The sequence below is a fragment of the Zonotrichia leucophrys genome, chromosome 7 (genome assembly GCF_028769735.1).
Source record: "Zonotrichia leucophrys gambelii isolate GWCS_2022_RI chromosome 7, RI_Zleu_2.0, whole genome shotgun sequence".
NCBI lineage: Eukaryota > Metazoa > Chordata > Aves > Passeriformes > Passerellidae > Zonotrichia > Zonotrichia leucophrys.
Genome location: NC_088177.1, coordinates 30,198,304 through 30,216,817, shown reverse-complemented (window position 1 = coordinate 30,216,817; position 18,514 = coordinate 30,198,304). Strand labels below are relative to the sequence as shown.

The following is an 18,514-nucleotide window of genomic DNA, read 5'->3' as shown; positions in this document are numbered from 1 at the left end:
CATTTGGAAGAAAAAAAAACCACTTTAGTCTTAATCTCAATTTTCCTTTTTATAGTTCATTTTCCTAAAGCTGATGCTCATCAACTCCTACACCACTGTAATTTGCAAATAATATAGTAATTTCAATCATTTTGATATTAACTGTTAATCAGGAGGTTAACCTCCATGTATGCATGTTTACACAATTACACTATTTACCATATGCTTAGAATTTCTTTTCCTATATTATGTTAAACTAGGGTAAGATAGTTTCTATTATAATGCACTTATCCAGATCTTACTGCAAACTGCATTAGGATGAATCCCAGAACTTTGTTAAAATGAACAAAATCACTTTTTTACTGCTGCTTTTTACTCAAATACAGCAAGCATTTTGCATTAAAACTGCCTTGTCAAACAAGATTAGCAAATGAATTAGCTAACTAAACTGCTTGTTCTAGACCTGTTGCCCTCCAAGAATTAGAGGTGCCAAATTTAAACCTCTCTCCTCACAGGTATTTATGCACTGGATAAGTAAAGCAGAATACCTTTCTAAGCTTTCTGATTTCTCTCCCTGCACCTGTAGGTTACCAACATCAAAACTGCTTTAGCTCTTCAGCAAACCCTAGTTCCAGGCTCTCTGCCAACAACTACCACTAATTCAGTGGATGGACTTTAAAGACTTGGCAGCATCTGTGCATTATTTGAATACAACTTTTCTACTAGACATTATTTGCATAGATTTTAAATAGCTCAGGCTGTAAGACAGGCTGTTTTAAGTAAGCATTTTTAAGAAGTCCTTCAAATACTACTTCATCTGCAGAAGCAGAGATCACAGGAATTGCAGCTGTGCCCTGTTTAGCTGGACAACTGCTGCTTGCCCCTAGCATCCAGTGCCATACACAGATGCTATTCCAGCTGTTCTCCCACACAGCAGGGACATTTTGCAAGGAGTGCCTGGCAAGGGATGCACTTGCCAGACAAAGTGACCACCAAGCCCTTAATGCAACCCCATCCACAGCTCTTTTGAGACTCATACCAAGAGAAATGGTGCAGCAACAGTACTGCCACCTCCAAAAAACCAGGACCAGGTCTCCCAGGACAACACTGAGGTGGTGAGAGAACCTGGTTAATGGTAACACACGGCTGGCCAGGCCTGTGGCTGAGAAGTGGCCAATATGCACGGCCACAGAATAAAATAATTTATGTGGAATCATCACCACCAGTGTCTCTTTCCCACAACTGGCTGTAAAGCCTGTAATTAATTTGTTATTCATATTAGTATGCTTTATTCCCACAATTTCTGCACTTACAGGGTTTATGCAGTAGAAACTACCTACTCTTCCCCACAAACAAAACTCCAGGAAGTCAGGACAGCTTGAAATACCTTTTCTGAAAGGTACATAACAGGGACTTCAAAGACAAGCTTGTTTCCTTCCTCCAGCTGCAGCCAGGCATAGATGTGCCATGCAGAACAGCAGACACCAGACCTTCAGCAAAGAGCTTTCTGTGCTTTCCCACAGCAATCCATTCCATCCCTACATATCCTGACCATCAGGAAGCGTTCCCTAATATTTAATCTAAAAATTACTGTCTGCAATTTAGGCTATTACTTCTTGTTCTATCCACCACAGGCACAGGAAACAGCTCAAGTGTTTCTATTAACTTCCTCCCTTTCCTTGAAGACACAAGCCTTGCTTACATTTTTCTTTAAACTAAAGACCAAACTGAAGACCACTTGCCTGGCTCTTTCTCTCAAAATCTTCCTTTCTAGACCTCTGACCATTCATGTTCCTCTCCTGTGGCCCCTCTCCAGTTAATCTATAACTCTTTTCAGTCCAGAGCCCAAAGACGGATACAGAACTCCAACTAAAGCTCAGTTCTGAGGAAAAAAGGATGGTTACTTCACACAATGTGTATGGAGGCTACGGTTCTGTCTAGATACTTCTACTTTCAACCTGCCTGACCTTGTGATTGTCACCTTTCATGACCTTTCTGAAGGCCCACTGTTTTCCCAGCTGTTCCTATCCCACATTTATAGTCATTTAATCCTGCTAAGATTAGCACCTTTAGCCTGTTCCTACTGAACCACCTCTCCTATTTTTATGCAGTTTCTCAGATTTGTCAAGATCATTCTTATCTGTAGTTCTGAGCTTCATCAAACTGGCAGCTCTTCCTAGCTCTGGATCTTCTAAAAGTTTAATACTCAGTATCTGTCATTTATTAAATTCTGGGTGAGGATCCTCCCTTGGTTTGATTTTCCCATCACATCAGAAACTGTAGATATCTTCCTCTTGTTACTACTGCTATTCATCCACATTTACACCTGTCCCTTAATATCATAATCAAGGCCACAAATCTCTCCTTGATTAAAATAATCCTATGAGCATTGTCAAAAACTTTAGTGAAGCAAAAGCTTTATAGAAGCAGAGATGCAGGAAACTTGTCCTATGCACAAGGCCTGCAGTTCTCTCAACAGAAGAAAGTGGTACTGCAAGATAATCCTCTAAGCTACTGCTATTCCCTTCTGGGTCATCATTTCTTCCCACACAACTCATCTACCTGCTAATACACTGGCCTGACAGGCAAAAAAAGTATCTTGGCAGCATTGACACTAGTCACAAGGAAAAGCTCAAAGGCAATTTGAAATTAACTGTGCCATTACACCAATGAACTTGGTCTCTTCACACTTCTGTGTCCGCCTACAAAGACTGTTAGCTTCAGATTCTAACAACATTTAAAAGCCACACTTGAAAGGGGACACGGATTGGATGTGCATGAAATTCTCTCAACTGAATATTTTGCTTAGCCCACCTTATACTGGATCTAATTTAATCAAGGGCCTTACCTCATACTTTTATTATTGACAGCACATTACACTTCAGCCCAGGAACATTATTAGTGGAAGTTACCCAAAGGACTGACCAAACTGCTAAGCAGCTGGTATCCATAACCTGAAAACTCAAGTTCAATTGCAATGCAATTACTTCTGTTCCCAGTGGGAACCCAAGACAACTGTAGAGGGAGGTCAATTAGCAAAGCACTCCCTTCCAGCACTGCAGTGCTAATTAGCAGGAAAAAAACCTCATCTGACATCAATGTCACTCAGTTTATGCTAAAAAAAGCACACAGCAGACATGAGCACAAACAGGATCTAGTACATGAAAGTTTGTGGGTTTTTCCCTTACCTTTTCTGGCTCATCTTGCAGTTGTTGCTGGTCTCTGCTCTGTATGTTACACAACCTTTGGCTATGGGCAACAGAGCGTTTCAATGGCTCATCATCGCTGTCAGAATCTACATAGAGTGCTGCAGAGCTCTTGGACTTGAAAGTGTATTTTCTGTAAATTAAAAACATGGCTACAGAACCTCACAGCATTGTAGCATCATACAAACATGTCTCAAAGTAACTGTTGAAGCATTGCTTTTACACTGTTCAACTGGGGAACACACTGCAACAAGGGACAATGACAATTTATTAATATGGCAGTCAAGGTTTTCAGGAAGCTTTATTCTGCTGGGTTAGCTGACATGTTTACTTGAAGCCTGCAATAACAGCTTACAAAGTTAAAAGTAACTGTGTGGCTCTTGTTTTTAAGGCAAAGGATTCTGCACTTGATTACCTTGCAATCCCAGACTGAACTCATTTGAGACAAGGCCACATTAGCACATAGAATTTGGCATAAATCATTTGACTTGAGTTTTTTAAGTTGGACATAGGGCTTCTCACAACATTACCCAGATATAAGAAGTACAAAAATGCACCAATTTTTCATTTTGCTGTTTGCTCTTCCATTAAGATAAATTCCTGCTTCTTTAGAACAGAAGACAAAGGAGTCTGGGGAAGTCACAATTTCTGTTTTATTAGTAAATCTGGTCTTTAAGCATCCCTCAACGCAAAACCATTCAGTGTGATATCACATTTTTCACAGCATCAAAAACTGGCTGTCTCATCTTAGCAAATAAACTTAAGGAATCAACCTCCTGCTCCCAAAACACCCATTTTGGCTCCATAGAGTCAGAACAAAGAGCTAGATTGCAGAAGTAGCAATCATTTTGCTTCTTAAACAAGGCAAATTGCACCACTGATGTTAATTTCAGCTACCATGCAATCCCAATAAAACTCAGATATGAAAAAAGACTCAGATATGAAAAAAGACAGTAGCTGAAATAATTTACAACATTAACACCAGAAAAGAACTAGAAAATCTAAAAATGCCTTGGAACCTATGCCACAAAACCCCAGGCCATTGGACAAGGACATTCCAGAGCTATAACTCACCTACAAGGTGTGGAAGTGCTTACAGTACAGGAATTCACCATCTGGGAGGCTTTCAATGGACGGGAACTATTAAAAGAATAAAATAATTTATTGCAGTAGTTACAGTCTTTAAAAAATAAGTTTACTTGTCTGCTATGCATGCAAATCCATGACCAAAAGAACAAGCAGAATATCATTATGTACTTGCTAATTGCTTAGATTTACAGTAATAACTTCATCACACTATAAATAAACAACAGTTGTTCAAAACCATGTATAATCCTTTAAACTTGATTCACTTCTTGGCGATGCACCCTCAGGGACCGGCTCACAAATTAAAGGCTCTTGGCTCCCATGTCAAGACAACTCATTCCTTTATATTTTATTCCCACCAACACTTGAGTTCCTGCTCCCAAACCACAGTCTCCTGCTCTTGTCTGGATCAGCCGGTTTTCTGGCATTTCCCACATCTTAATTTCTCCTGCCTTACCTAGATTCCTCTGAACCAACTTCCTGCTCCATTTAATCCTTTCATGGGCTCCTCAAAGTCCATCACTATCACTACACATCTATCAAACAGACGGTAGCCACTGCAGAAACCTTTTCTAATCTTCCCCCTAAACCAGGTCTGCTTCTCTCCAGCCTAGTTTCCCTTCCACTCCCTGGTCAATTACAATGGTTTTCATGACTGAAAAAAAAAACCCTCCAAACATTGGAAAGCTATTTCCAAGCCATTGTCAAGTATTGCTGCTCTGGTTAGCATAAACCGTTTGTTGTGTTTGAGATTCCTACTGTTAAAACAAACTCATGGTAAACATCCACTTATATTTCAGAACACCACTAAACATTTGGCAAAACACCTGCCACACTGCTGAACAGATGCACCAGATGTGTCCTAGCTGACTATGGATACCCTGCCTATGTCACTCAGCAGAGGCCACAAGAGACCTAAGGGTTTCTTGTTCCTCATTCTGCCACAAGCTTCCTATGTGGCACATTTAATCTCTGTGTCTCAGGTCAGGCAGCTGTACAGATATAACAGTCTCAGAGAGAAGAAGAGAGTATTTGCAGCATCCAAAGTGCTCAGATACTACAGTGGCACAGGAAAGGCAATGAAAAATGAATGACAGCACAGGAGGTGCAAGTGGAAATTAGCAGAAAAAGGCAGGATGTTTTGTCTTCTAAGCAGAGTTAGAGTGTTCTGAAGGGAAAGGTAATCTAGATTACTTTGCACTGAGAGACCTACATTTTAAAAATTACTAACAGAAGTGTTCTTAAAAAGAATATAAAGTTATTTTCAAGGACAGTGAAGAATATTATCTTACCAAATATTCCCTAGATAATGCCCAGCTATCTCTTCCTACTGCTTCTATCATGCTTCCTTTCCAAACATGTTCTTATGACAGCAGCATTACAAGCCAGCAGCACACATCTGAAGCTGCATAACTGTAATGTTTCCTTGCCCAGACATCCTCTGGAGGAGATCTGACAAGTGCCTACCTTGTGACACACATGATTAGCAGAGCAGGGACCAAAGCTGCACACTTACATGGCAGAATGGACGCTCCACCCCAGTGTCAGTGGCAGCCTGGTGCTTTCTGTGCAGTGGGAAAGCAGGGTTAGGTATCTGGGAATAACCACTTGCTGCCCCACTTTATGATTGAGAGACAATGCTACATTGAAGCTGTATCGTTTCAGATGAAGAATCAGGACCCTGAGAGAGAGAAGAGAAGGACAAATGTTCATCTCAAGACAGAAGTCAAAGAAAACCTATTCAAAATCCAAGTAAGCCTTTTTTCCAAAGGCATTCACCTGACCAAACCAGATTATTACTTAGGGGTGGTAGGCAAATGCTGACCATCCCTTACCTGCAAGACACAGGTAATCACACATCCCCTGTTCATCACTCAACTTGTACAATATTAAAATTCCAGAATATATTTCCTATATGTGCTTCCTTCATATCCCAGAAACCCCAAGAAAAGGGGAAAGGGAAGACTTAGTCCTCCTTGTGTAGTGATAGGGAGGAAGAAATAAGTACTGCTGAGGGTTTCCAAGGGCTTCTTCAGAGTAAAACTGAAGAACAGCATGGAGACTGACTGCAGGTGCACCTCTTTCACACACTGACCACTGCACATGCTGTCCTGCTCATTTTCCCAGCTTTACTCTTCAGGGGATTTTTGCTTGCACTTTCGTAATGTGCCTCCAGGAAGGAGGGGAACAGGTGTCAGCATTTACCTGGGAAGCCTGTTGAACTTGTGTGTGACAACAGCAGACTTTCCATTGCACTTCTCACAGGAATACTCAATCTCCTCTGCCTGTTTAAGGGAGCAGAGAAATGACTTGTGGAACAAAAGAGAAATCAAGGAGATCTCAACCAAAAATACACATCTCTTACACAAACTCTTCAAAAACAGCAGTAACCACTTAAAATTATAATCATCTTCCAGTTGACATAGTAAGAGGACATTTAATAAGAGGACAGGCAGCAGACCTTAAAATTTCACATCATATCCACTAACACAGGTGGAATACAAAATAGCTTCCAAAGGGAGGGGACAATCTTGTGAGGGTTTTCTCTCTTATACACAGGACTTGTTTGTTGGTTTTTTTCCCCTAATAATCTTCAGTGGATGTGGTGCCATGAAATTTTCTCCCTCTTGTTCAAAACTTCTGTTCCTCAAAGGGTATCCTCATCTAAACTTACCAAGGGTATGCTACATGAGAGTAGAGTTGTGGACAGACATCAAAAGGGGAAGCATTCCTTTCCTGAAATTATATAACCTGCCCATCAAATATTCCTACAGTGCTTTACCTTAAGTGAAGTCAAATTACATTAAAATTTTAGGATTTTTTTTAAATTGTAAGACCTCCACCAGCTTTTAGAAGAAAAAGCACGTCAGCTATTCTCTCTGTTGAAAGTATTATCTATACAGAGAGAAAAAAAAGTTTGTCTGAAGATATGACAAAATACCACACCAATTCACAGACATACAAGTTCATTTTCAGCTTTCAGAAGCTTCACCTTGAAGTTCTATTTAGAAAGCAAGCATCCACATATTACAGCTATTTATTTTTTTTTAATTATTGTACCTGCATGATTTTTTCCTCCATGCTAATTAAGGCTTGAAGCATCCTAGCCTAGGAGAGGTAGCACTTCCTGAGTGATTATCCCAATGTAACAGCCTCCCTTCTCTCCTCTGTATTTGTTTACACCTCAACTCTTCCATCACAAAATTGGGAAGTTCACCTATTTTACATCAGTTAATTTCTGCACAGCATTTTACAATATAAACTTCCATATGCTGCTAATGGACAAACCTCAAAAAAGTTCCATGCTATCTCACATGCCTGCAAACCACTGTGAAAGAAACTAATAATCAGCTGTACAATCAGAATTTCCATATGGTGCATGACCTGCAAACACTCCACAATGCATAAACCCCCCCCTCAAAGTACATACCCGAAAAAAGAGGTCAAGAGAATCCTGGATGGATCGGGAAGGAAGAAATTTCTTCCTTCGAGGAAGGTCAATGGAGAGGTCATTAAACTGTTCTCGTTTAGTGACTGTTTCACCACACCTAAAAAAGAAACATGCTCCTGCAAGTCTGATGAAAAAGAAACTTAAAACTAACAAATACTTTTGTGGTTTAGGGTAAAGTGACTTCCCAGTTCATCCTATTTTTATTCATCAAAATGGAACTGTTTGATGCTCAGGACAAAGTTGGAACTTGCAATTTCTTTTTGATGCTTTAGAAGTTGAAGCATTTGTTTAAGGGTAAGAACAAAAAAGCACAGATTGCTTTGGAGAGGCAATTGATCAGGTATAGAGGAAATCAAAGCAAAGTTCTGCTATAGCTGAACACATCTGCTGCACAGGTCACACACAATGAATGCCCAAACATATTGGTTGACATCTTTTTCTGTAAGAATGTAGAGAGACAGAAGAAAATGCCATTCCCTGGATGCCCTTAGAAAGATCAAATTAAAAACATGGCATCCCCTTTTCCTTTTTTTAAGAGGAAACATTACTTGGCTGAAACCCCCTTTTCTCTCTATTCCCATACAATTGGTACACACAGAGCAAAGCACAAAGGCTTTCCATAGGAAATGCAATGAAGAACTATGTAGTATGACACTGTTTAAAGAAGGCCTGCAGCAGCAGACAGTGTGTGAAGTTTACAACATTTCTAGACAAGAGAATATTCTTCTAAATATCTAGCCTTGGATAAAACATAGTTCTTAGTCGTGGTTACTACAGGTGAAGTCATGTGAGATGGGAAGACTTCCTAAGTCTTTTAAGATAAGTGTGAAAAAAGCTGTCAAGCACACTTACATTTTGCAAATGATAGAATGCTGAACCTCAAACTCTAAGTTACTGATAACGGGACATGTATAAACTTTGGTGGCTGAGAGGTCGTCAGAAGCACGTCCTGGTGAGTTATCCTCATTAGGGATTGGCTCACTCTTCCACGTTTTGTTTAACTTTTCCATGTCTTCCTTCAGCTGATCCAGACACTGGCTCAAGAACTCATGTGCATCCTAGAAACAGGGCAAATATAATGATATGGCTTTGTATAACTTCATTCAGTACTTTTCTCAAACACACACAGACTGGGGAATTACATTCAGTTCACTGCATTCAGTAATACTGAGGCAGTTCTCCTCTAACAATCATTGCCATTCAACCAAAAGTCACTATCAAACACAGCTGAAGCTTGACAGGTGTTCAACACAGTCCAAGCACTGGACAAATTGCACATAACTGTTTCCAGACAATGATACTTACATTCTGCATGTACCCAGAAAATCTCTCTGCAGTAGCTGAAATGGCACTTTTCACCTTCTTGAGCAGCTCTTTCTTAACCTCAGAGCTGCAGACATCTTTTTTAGCAAGCAGATGGGCAAAACGTCTGCAGAAGTCAAGGCAATGAAACACTGGTTGGTTTTCCAGGACTTTAGAGAAACATAACAGAATTCATGATACCTTATTTTAAGAGTTCCTAAAAGCTTCTGTCCTGTGATAAGTGGTTCAGGGGTTCTGTATGAAAATATCCCACATATAATTAACCTTTTCCATTTCAAGTATTTTGAGATCTCATTTGAAGCCATCATCAAACAGCACTCAAATGAACAAAAAAACCCAATCCACAATCTTTTAAAGTAAAATGAAAAGCCTTATAAAGCTCTAAAAATGTATTTCTCCTCTTTTGCAATGAGGAAAAAACCTCATAATGCTTTTTAAAAACATTTGTACTGATGGGAAATATGATATCACACAGTACCAAAATAAGCAATACAAAATCACTAAATTCAACTTGAATGATCAGAACAGTTTCTATTTATGTTTTATTTTTAAACTTCCACTCATTTTCAAGCCTTACATCTTCCAGCAGTAAAAACATTTTAACAGAGAAAAAGTTGTAGCAAAAAGAGCCATGAGGAGTTCCTTGGTTCATGCTAGTGTTTCTGTCAGCTTTGCTACAGAACTTTTGAAATTAACTTTACTTGTGCCTCTGAGCTACTGTGATTTAGTTATCTTTTACAACTGCTTTACAATTTCACAGGACATACACACCAAATATACTCCAAGAACAAGTTCTGGTCATGCTACATACATAAGAAAGTGACAGGAAGACGTCACATCGCATGACACAAAAAACCCCCAACCCAAAGACAGGGAAAACCTGTATAATCCCATTGCATCCCAAACCAACAACTCATACTCAGCCCCAAGAATCTGATCAGTTTATTGCAGCTTGACAAGTTTCTGCTACTCTGCTGAACTCCAAGAACAGCATGTGCTGTCCTGGCCCTCTCAGCTGCTCAGCAAAGCACATTAGGAAACCACAGCACAGGTGATAATCAATCACTGATCAACCAGAAAAACAGTCACCAGGTTAGATGGTATAGCCAAACCAAGAGAAGACAAAGTAGATGCTTTGAGTATCAACTCTGACTTGTACAGGATGACACACTGCCCATTAGGTATATGGAGCACAACCTTCAGAGGTCTTTCTATAAAAATTAGAGAAAGGACATTTCAAGAGGCACATGGAACAACCTCTGATCCCAAGTAGTGTAGAAAGAGTTCAAGATGACACACCAAAAATAGAAAATTACCTCAAAAGATATAAAAAATTGATGGAACAGAAACACAAATGGTTCTGATAATCTTGCATCTTATTTAGAGACAGAAAATAAATGAGGTGCATCAGAGAAATATAATAAAAATCCCAAATGGCAGAATTTAGAGAAAGATTAAGTATGCAAAACTTGAACACTTTCCACAGCTACCAAACAAAAGGCATAAGCCCCCACATATCAGGTGAAGTTAGTGATCAGCCTAAACTCTACCTGGCAAAGTTTTTAAAAGAAACTTTTCTGCACCTAACTTATTTTGCAATTTCTTACATTTTCTTCTGAAGCATTTCACTCTGCCACTACAAATACAGTAAAAGAATGCCTGTAACTCAATATTATAAGTTAAGAGCTGATTTCCTAATTCAAAAGTAAAGCCACAAAATACAGATAGCTCTAGGATTTCTTTTATTATCTATACAGGCAAATGACCCTCTACAAGCATGCTTCAGTTTTACCAAACCAGTTTCTCAATAAAGAAGGAGAAAAACAGTTTTCACAGAATGTGAATTTTACCTGATAAGTGCATTGAGTGGAATTTTTTTCCATGGGATACCCTGTTTGAGCAAATCATTAGCAAAAGACTGAATTGAAAACAAGGACTGTAGGATGGCATTCATATAGCAGGTGTTTCCCAAGTTTGAAAACCTGAAAAAAAAATTTTTTTTGAATGCTTGGTCAATGCGCAAACCTGCTGCCAGAGTTAAACACAGCACTACTAACACATAGGATATTCACCCCAGCCACTCGCCAAAGAGCATCTTACTGGAGCTGTTCCCCAGCTCTTCAGCCTAAACTGAAAACTCATGGGAGGCAGCATTTACCAGGAAAGCTCACATGAGTTTCTACAACCAAACTTTTAAAAAATGCATATATATATATATATATATATATATACACACATATAGAGAAATGAATCATCATTAAAGAAACATGAATTACCAGAAATTACTATGTCTCTGAAACTCCCAGGATGTGAATTCAGGAATAAATACCCTCCAAACTAAGAAAAGGGTTCCCTCCCTCAGTGTTCATTTATTTCAGGATTATTTTTTTAATTAAATAATTATGACAAGAATGTGCATGTTCTGATGATCAAAGTATGCATGCTAGATAAAGAAAATTAAATTTACCCTTGCAACTGTTGTTGAGGATGGGTGGAAAGGGGCACTCGGGGTTTGTTCCATCCTGTGTAATCTTGATTAGATCTCATTTTTTTAACAGAAAGAGGGGCAGGCTGAGAAAGGAATCCCAGGCTTCTTTTGGCTGAAGAGGTCTGGCTGGATACACTAGACCTAGAAACATAAAAGCATAAGAAAATAGAAGATTTGTAATGTTCTGCCTTAAAGAGCTATAGTCCATGACACTGGAATTGCAGCACCATGGAAGACAAGGAGTGGTGAAGCCACACAAGATAATTGGAATGTATCACAGGGAAAAAGAGATGTGACAGAGAACACTTCTCTCTAGAAGTGTAAATTCTTAGCTTGGTTAAATCTTCTTATATGCACTGGTGGGCATGCAGTATAACCAAGTCTTTGGTCTTACAAACATGTAATAATTCCCCACACTCTATGATGAGAGGAAGAATAATTACATAACAGGAGATCACCACTCTCAAGATATGCTTAAAATTCACATCTGGACCAGAATCTTCATTTTCAGTCTCTTGTTCTTGTAACCTCATCACCAACTATAGCCCTCAATTCCTAACATTTAAACATGGACAATGCTTCTTTTCTCCCTTGATCTTGTACCTTATCTAAGACAGAGACCATGAGTCTGACTGCACAGCACTTTACAAAGAAGAACCCCAAGCTCAGCAGGATTTAGTATTTGCTAAAATACTGTTATTAAAATATAGAATTGCATGCCATTTATCTACTTGGGAAAAATGAAGTATGAGTTCAGACTTAACTTGCAGAGTTCATATAGTATTTGAACCATCTAGAGTTATTCACAACAACTATAACAGACTTGAGTGATTTTACAAAGTCTTTCTATTGAAATCAGTAACTAGTTTGTAGATGTAAGCAGGGCAGTTGGAGACACTTTGAAGAACTGCACTGTGCTGCTGAATGAAGAAAAAAAACCAACAGAACCCACCATGTTATGCATCCAAGCACCATGTGATCAACACACAGGAAACTGAAGAGCTTAATTCCAGTGAAACAACTGCTATTTGCAGTTCATTCCAGTGAATCAGCCCTACCTGTCGAGGGAGGAACTGCCAGTGGAGTACTCCTTTGAAGAGGATCGACTACCATAAAAAGATGATGACTGCAGTGGTAAAACACCTTTAAAAGAGAAGGAAAGACAGGACATTTTGTTCCAGGTTACACAGCTATTTTTACAATAAGCAACTTGTTTGAAAGTACTTAGTCAAAAGGTTTAAAAATCCTCAAATACTGGTTTCCAGAATTGGTTGGGAGATGACTAATACAGATGCTTAGAAGTACTAAAGTGACTATTAATTATATGTAAGTAAAGGCATGATGGAGTTTCAGGTATTCAATTCAGTCTCCATCAAACCCAAAGTGCAATATGAAATATTAAAAAGTCATTATCTTCACTACGTGAAAGTTAATAAATATCTATACCTCTTGTTAAGAGAGATAAGACACATGTACAGAAATCTCCTGATTTCTAATGCAGAGCTCTCAAAATTCAAGGTAAATATGCAGAAGTGAAAACAGCTTCTCTTCCTACTCCCAACTCCCACAGTAAATTACTATATACTTGGGGCAAAATAGGATTGTTTTATTGATATGATATCATTGTGACAGATCCTGAGACTTTAATGCCTCAGATGGTGCCACATTAAAAAAAGGCTCTCAAGAGTCAAAATCCCACCTATTACAGTGAATCTCAGTGTAATTTAGTTTGAATAATGAATAGCTGTTTGCTTCTTTCTTGAAGTTGTTTGAGTCATGCAATTTTCAGAAATGCAGATATATGAAAGAAGTTTGCAAGAACTTGCACGGATACACAGACTCTAATTTTGACTCTGAAGACAAAACCAGATGTCCATTCAGAGGTCCATTCAAATATTCACCTTACCAGCTCCTCCAGTAACATATTTTTGCCATCAGAGATGCAGTAAAAAAAGAATGCATCCACCAACATTCTCACATAAAAACAAGATCTGGAATGCATTCCGCTTTACGAGGAAAGAAGCTAAGTATTTATTCGTCAAACTGAAGAACAGTGCTGCTTACTAGCTTATCTACATATTGTCAGTATTTCTGTATTGTCTGTAAAGCCTGGTCCCACAGCAGTATCCAAGAGAACTTTGGTACAAACAGGACCAAAGTCCTGACCCCTGTAAATTCTGGGGAAGAGATAAGGAAGTAAAAGCAAACAGTAGACATCTCAATCACAAAAAAAAACAGCCTAGAGTTCACACAGGCATTAAGAGCAAAGGCAAGTTTTAAAAATATGTAAGAAAGTAAGTAAAAAGGAGTTTACAGAAATCCCTTCCCAAGTGAAAGGGCAGCTTGGAACAGTTTGAAGCTGCTTGTTGGAATTTTCAAGCAAGCTGGCTCATGGGCTGGCATCAGCACCGAAGAATAAAGGTGAAGGCCACACTAGAGCAGGACAGGCTTTGAAAATGAAGGCAGGTTATCTGCATCTCATATATGGCTCTGGAGGAAGCAACAAAGTTAATGGCATAGCAGATTAGGAAAAAAACACCTCTGCAGCAACTTGCTGGACTTGTAGCAAAGGGGCAAGATTGTACTGGTTGAGGCTAGGTATCATCTAGCTTTACATTGATTTTTTACCTGATGTCCTGTTCTCCTCAGCCTGCTTCAGGTTCAACTGTTTCTCTCTGCTACTATTCAAGTACTTCCATGCTGGATCACTCAAGGCTTTATTATTCCTACAGAGAGAAAAGTAGAAGGCAGTGCAGTTATGGAAGATAAGGGAAATTACTGTTCAATATTTACAACTTGTTTTAAAGCATTTCTCTCCTATCACCTTTAATACCTGACCACGAACAGCAGAACTTCATTCACATGTAAGTTTACCTCACATAATTCATTTAAAGAAGCCCTCTTACAATTAAATTTGACTTCAAACACATGGAGCTTCTTCTTCAAATGTCAATTCCCCTTTGTCAGTTTTGTTTTGAAAAGGGTGAAAGCACATGTAGTCCACATGCAGTTCTGAGTGACGTAATTGACAAAAGATTGATGACACAAAATTTGTATGTGCCAGTTCATGGAAACCAACTGCTGGAGCAGTCTGTATTTCCCTTACTAACCCTGAACATATGGCTCATTTCAAGCAGCCAATGTATTCATAAACTGACTGGCCTGGTCCATGTGGCTGAGAGCATTCTTTTCATAAAATCATCCCTTTACAAATTAACAAGGAATTTAAAATCAGAAACAACTGTTACTTACGTTGAAGAATCATTCTCTTTGGGATAATCTTCACTCATTTCTGAACCAGGGGGTTGTGTTCTTTTCCTCTTTTCACTGATGACAGAAAAATTTGTGGTCATTCTTTTTGAAAGGTTAGCAAATGTCCCTCTTCCAAATGAATATAATTCCTCAATGCCTTCCATGCATTTTGGACCTATCTTCTGCAATCTCCACTTTTATAGCATACAGTGAGGCATTTGGTCTGCCCAACTCTTAAGCTGTACTGAAAGCTCTACTGCCAGCATCAGTCAGAGGCTATAAAAGCACGTATTAACATCCTGTTAAAAGTAACAGCAAAACTAGAGGAAGATTTATATCCACCTGTAGCTCTACAAAGAGCTGAATTTTTACAGTATCATAGTGGGAAGAAAACCCTCCTACCGATTCTCCAACAAGCCTGTCCTGTGAGGGACTGATGATGCAGGAGATGCTGCAATGTTCGCCCTGTTGCTCGGTGTTCCAGCTCCAGCAGAATTCTTCATAGAGCCTCTGGCTGGGGTACCCAGCACCTTGCGGAATGTGCTCTCCTCCTTACTCTCCACAGCCACTCTTTTGGGAGGAGTCTGCAAAGCCCAAGTGGAGCGGGCCAGGGAGAAAACCCAAGAGTGAAAAAACAGGATCATCTTTAGTCTAATGTTTGATTTCCACCACTTTTTATTTGCTACAGTGTAGCATGCAGAAGTTGAGAGATACTACTTGTAACACATTCAGGGAGTTTAAACACTAATTAGACATAGGCAGAATTCTGACTGAGTCATACAAGTTGAAAACATTAAACTCTATTGCAGTAACCCCTTTCCCTTCTCACTTTCCAATGCTAAGTCAGCTGAACTTCAGTTTTTAAAATCTCCTTTACAAGCTTTACATTAAAAAAACCCAAGGCATGATTCCTAACTATCCCTAGATCAATCCTGGGTGGTATTACAATTAGAAATATTAAAAGGCTGTACTAAAACCCACATAATTAAAACAGTGCCCTGAGTGCCTTGGGCCAAGCAAGCTCTATACATGATGCAATGCAAAGAGGTAATAATTGGTTGACTAAGGAATGTTGGTCAATTTTAGACTTGAAAACTGAACATGTCTAATCTCACCACTGTATATACAGCCTCGAGTTTTGAGAGTGAGATTGCCTTTAAGGTAACATGTAGAATTTGTTTTGGGACAATGTCAGAAATAGTCTCCCTCAGGGCAGTAATATAAGTGTATTCACATAGATAAAGAAGTAAATTAAAGCTAGTAGATACACCATGAAATCTGGGCAGAAAAAGAAGAAAAAATATTTTGAAGGAAAACAACTTCTGGGGAAAAGTCTGTGAAATTTACACAAAAATGTGAGCAGAATGCCACAAATTCAGTAACTTTATTCTGACATAAACCTGGATCATCTGCTTTTCAATGTAAACATTTGGCTGAAGTCTATTGAACTCATGAAGACCTATGCTGACTAAGACATGGTCACACACATGTAAGGTGTTTGGCATAAAACAAAGAGAGGTCAGAACTACGTGAGAAGCAAGTCTCAGTCATGTACTTTCCTTCTATTTCTAATTCTCTGCCTAAAAGCTCATATGTGAAGAACATAATCTGACTTCCATAGCCAGACACTGACCTTTTTTACTCATACATATACCTTTCTTACTCCTCATAAACACAAGCTCCCTCAACTACAAACACTTTGGATGTGAAGTATTTACAGTGCCATTACAACATACAGTAAAGAGAATGAGAGGAAGAGAGGAACAGAATAAAATTAGAGAGGAAAAATTTGAACAATTTAACAAACCTGGTTCTCCATGTAAGAGAATTGCCTGTTAGCTTCCTTTTGTGTGGTCCTGCTGCCCAGCACACCTCCAAAGCTGCCAGATCCTTGTGAGGGTTTCCCAGCTGACAGAAAAAGTACACAATATTTGATCTGATTGTCATTTAATTGACTATTATTTTTATTTACAAAATGTTTAGCTGGAGTTGGTTTTGGAAAGGGCATGCCATATTTCTTGCCAAAGAACTACAATATTCTGAATGCACAGACATGAGCATGTGTTTATGGATATCCCTCATACTGGTCATTTAGCCACTCGGCAGCAAACCTCCTATCCTTAAAAAAAAACCAAAATAAAGTAAATAAAAGAAAAAATTAAGAGACTGTGCATGGGAGATTATTAACGTTTCAAATACCAACACACAACGTAAACAAATCCTTTATGTTAATCTCTGATTTTTGTTCAGCATGAGAAAGGTATAAAACAAAAAATGGGGTTTGAGGCCAGAAAGAACCATTTACAGAAGTGCAGAGAAAGCCAGGAACACAAGGACAAAATGTGCTGAAGATGTGTGCTGGTTTTGGCTGGAGCAGAGTTAATTTTCTTCACAGTAGCAAGGATAAGGCTATGTTTTGGATTTGTCCTGGAAATAGTGCTGATAACAGAGATGTTATAGTCATTGCTGAGCTCTGCTCACAAAGAGTCAAGGCCTTTTCTGCTGCTCACATCACCCCTGAGGAAGCAGGGGGTGCACAGAAAGCCAGGAGGGGACACAGACACAGCTGACCCCAACTGGCCACAGGGACATGCCACACCATGCAGCATCGTGCTCAGGGTACAAAGCTGGGGAAGAAGTAAGGGAGGCACAGTGATGGTGTTTGTCTCCTCAAGTCACCATCACGCACGGCAGAGTGCTGCTTTCTCGGAGATGGCTGAACACCTGCTTGCCCACGGGGAGTGGTGAGTGAATTCCTCATTTGTTCTGCTTGTGTGCACAGCTCTTGCTTTACTCACTAAACTGCCTTTGTCTCTACCCACAAGTTTCCTCATTTTCACTTTCTCATTGTCTTCCCAACCCCACTGGGAAGACTGAGCGAGCAGATGCTTGGGGCTTAGCTGTTGTTTGATACGCTTAAACCATGATAAGATGGGGAAAAGAAAACACACCAGCTCTCCATAAGGTTACAACATGATTTACAACAACTGCACTTACCAGTATGAACCCTGTCTTGGTGGACTGCATCCAAATACATCCGCATTTCATTTGCATCTTTGAAAGGTACCTTATCAATTGTCAGAAAGCTGGTGTCCTTTAGTGTTAGCATCAGGCAGCACAGCTTTCTGCCATTTGGTCGTAAGGTCACAGTCTTAATGTTATGGCTTAACTGAAAACAAGAAAGTGACTATAAGCATAAATCCAACTTTAAAAGGTCAAAATACTTACAAATTCAAACAAAATACTTCAAATAGACAGGCTAAGAGAAACTCCCAGAAAAATACTTCTTGCTCCACTTCAAGGAAACATTAAACCTCATACAATTAATACAATCTGTGACCTTGGCATCTGACAGGACTGCAAGGACAGTATCACTATTGCCCAACAGTCTCTAGAGTCCTGGATAAGCTTTCTGAAACTTGCTTTTCTACTGAGTGTGACATCTGTAAATGTAAAGGAAAAACAACTTTATGAAGACCCATTTAATAAAAACTTCCACATCAAGTGCAAAATACAATTTAAGATGGGGAAAGTTTCAAGTATTAAACACAAATGTCTCACTTCACAATTTGCTCTCAGAGAAGATAGATTTGAAATAACTTAAAAAAACTGCTGAGGGAGTAAGTCAGTAAGAAACATGCTTACTCCGTAAGCAACATCGTAACAATTAAGTGGTGCCAAAACTTTCAGGGTTATGATTGAGCACAAGGATAATTTTAATAAGACTTG

At 39.2% G+C, this 18,514-nt stretch overlaps 1 protein-coding gene across 2 annotated transcripts in view; it reads right to left on the bottom strand.

Moving 5' to 3' along the window:
• Positions 1–18,514, bottom strand: part of USP37 (ubiquitin specific peptidase 37) — a 34,723-nt gene that overhangs the window by 12,790 nt on the left and 3,419 nt on the right. For both annotated transcript variants that reach the window (XM_064718395.1, XM_064718396.1), the window contains exons 3-17: positions 17,783–17,954; positions 16,593–16,693; positions 15,188–15,369; positions 14,786–14,860; positions 14,162–14,259; positions 12,592–12,676; positions 11,513–11,674; positions 10,896–11,027; positions 9,028–9,151; positions 8,575–8,780; positions 7,702–7,819; positions 6,477–6,556; positions 5,788–5,952; positions 4,260–4,325; positions 3,168–3,318 (exon numbers count right to left, since the gene is read on the bottom strand). In XM_064718395.1, coding sequence (XP_064574465.1) covers positions 3,168–3,318; positions 4,260–4,325; positions 5,788–5,952; positions 6,477–6,556; positions 7,702–7,819; positions 8,575–8,780; positions 9,028–9,151; positions 10,896–11,027; positions 11,513–11,674; positions 12,592–12,676; positions 14,162–14,259; positions 14,786–14,860; positions 15,188–15,369; positions 16,593–16,693; positions 17,783–17,954 — 1,917 coding nt within the window. The remainder of the gene's footprint in view (positions 1–3,167; positions 3,319–4,259; positions 4,326–5,787; positions 5,953–6,476; positions 6,557–7,701; positions 7,820–8,574; positions 8,781–9,027; positions 9,152–10,895; positions 11,028–11,512; positions 11,675–12,591; positions 12,677–14,161; positions 14,260–14,785; positions 14,861–15,187; positions 15,370–16,592; positions 16,694–17,782; positions 17,955–18,514) is intronic.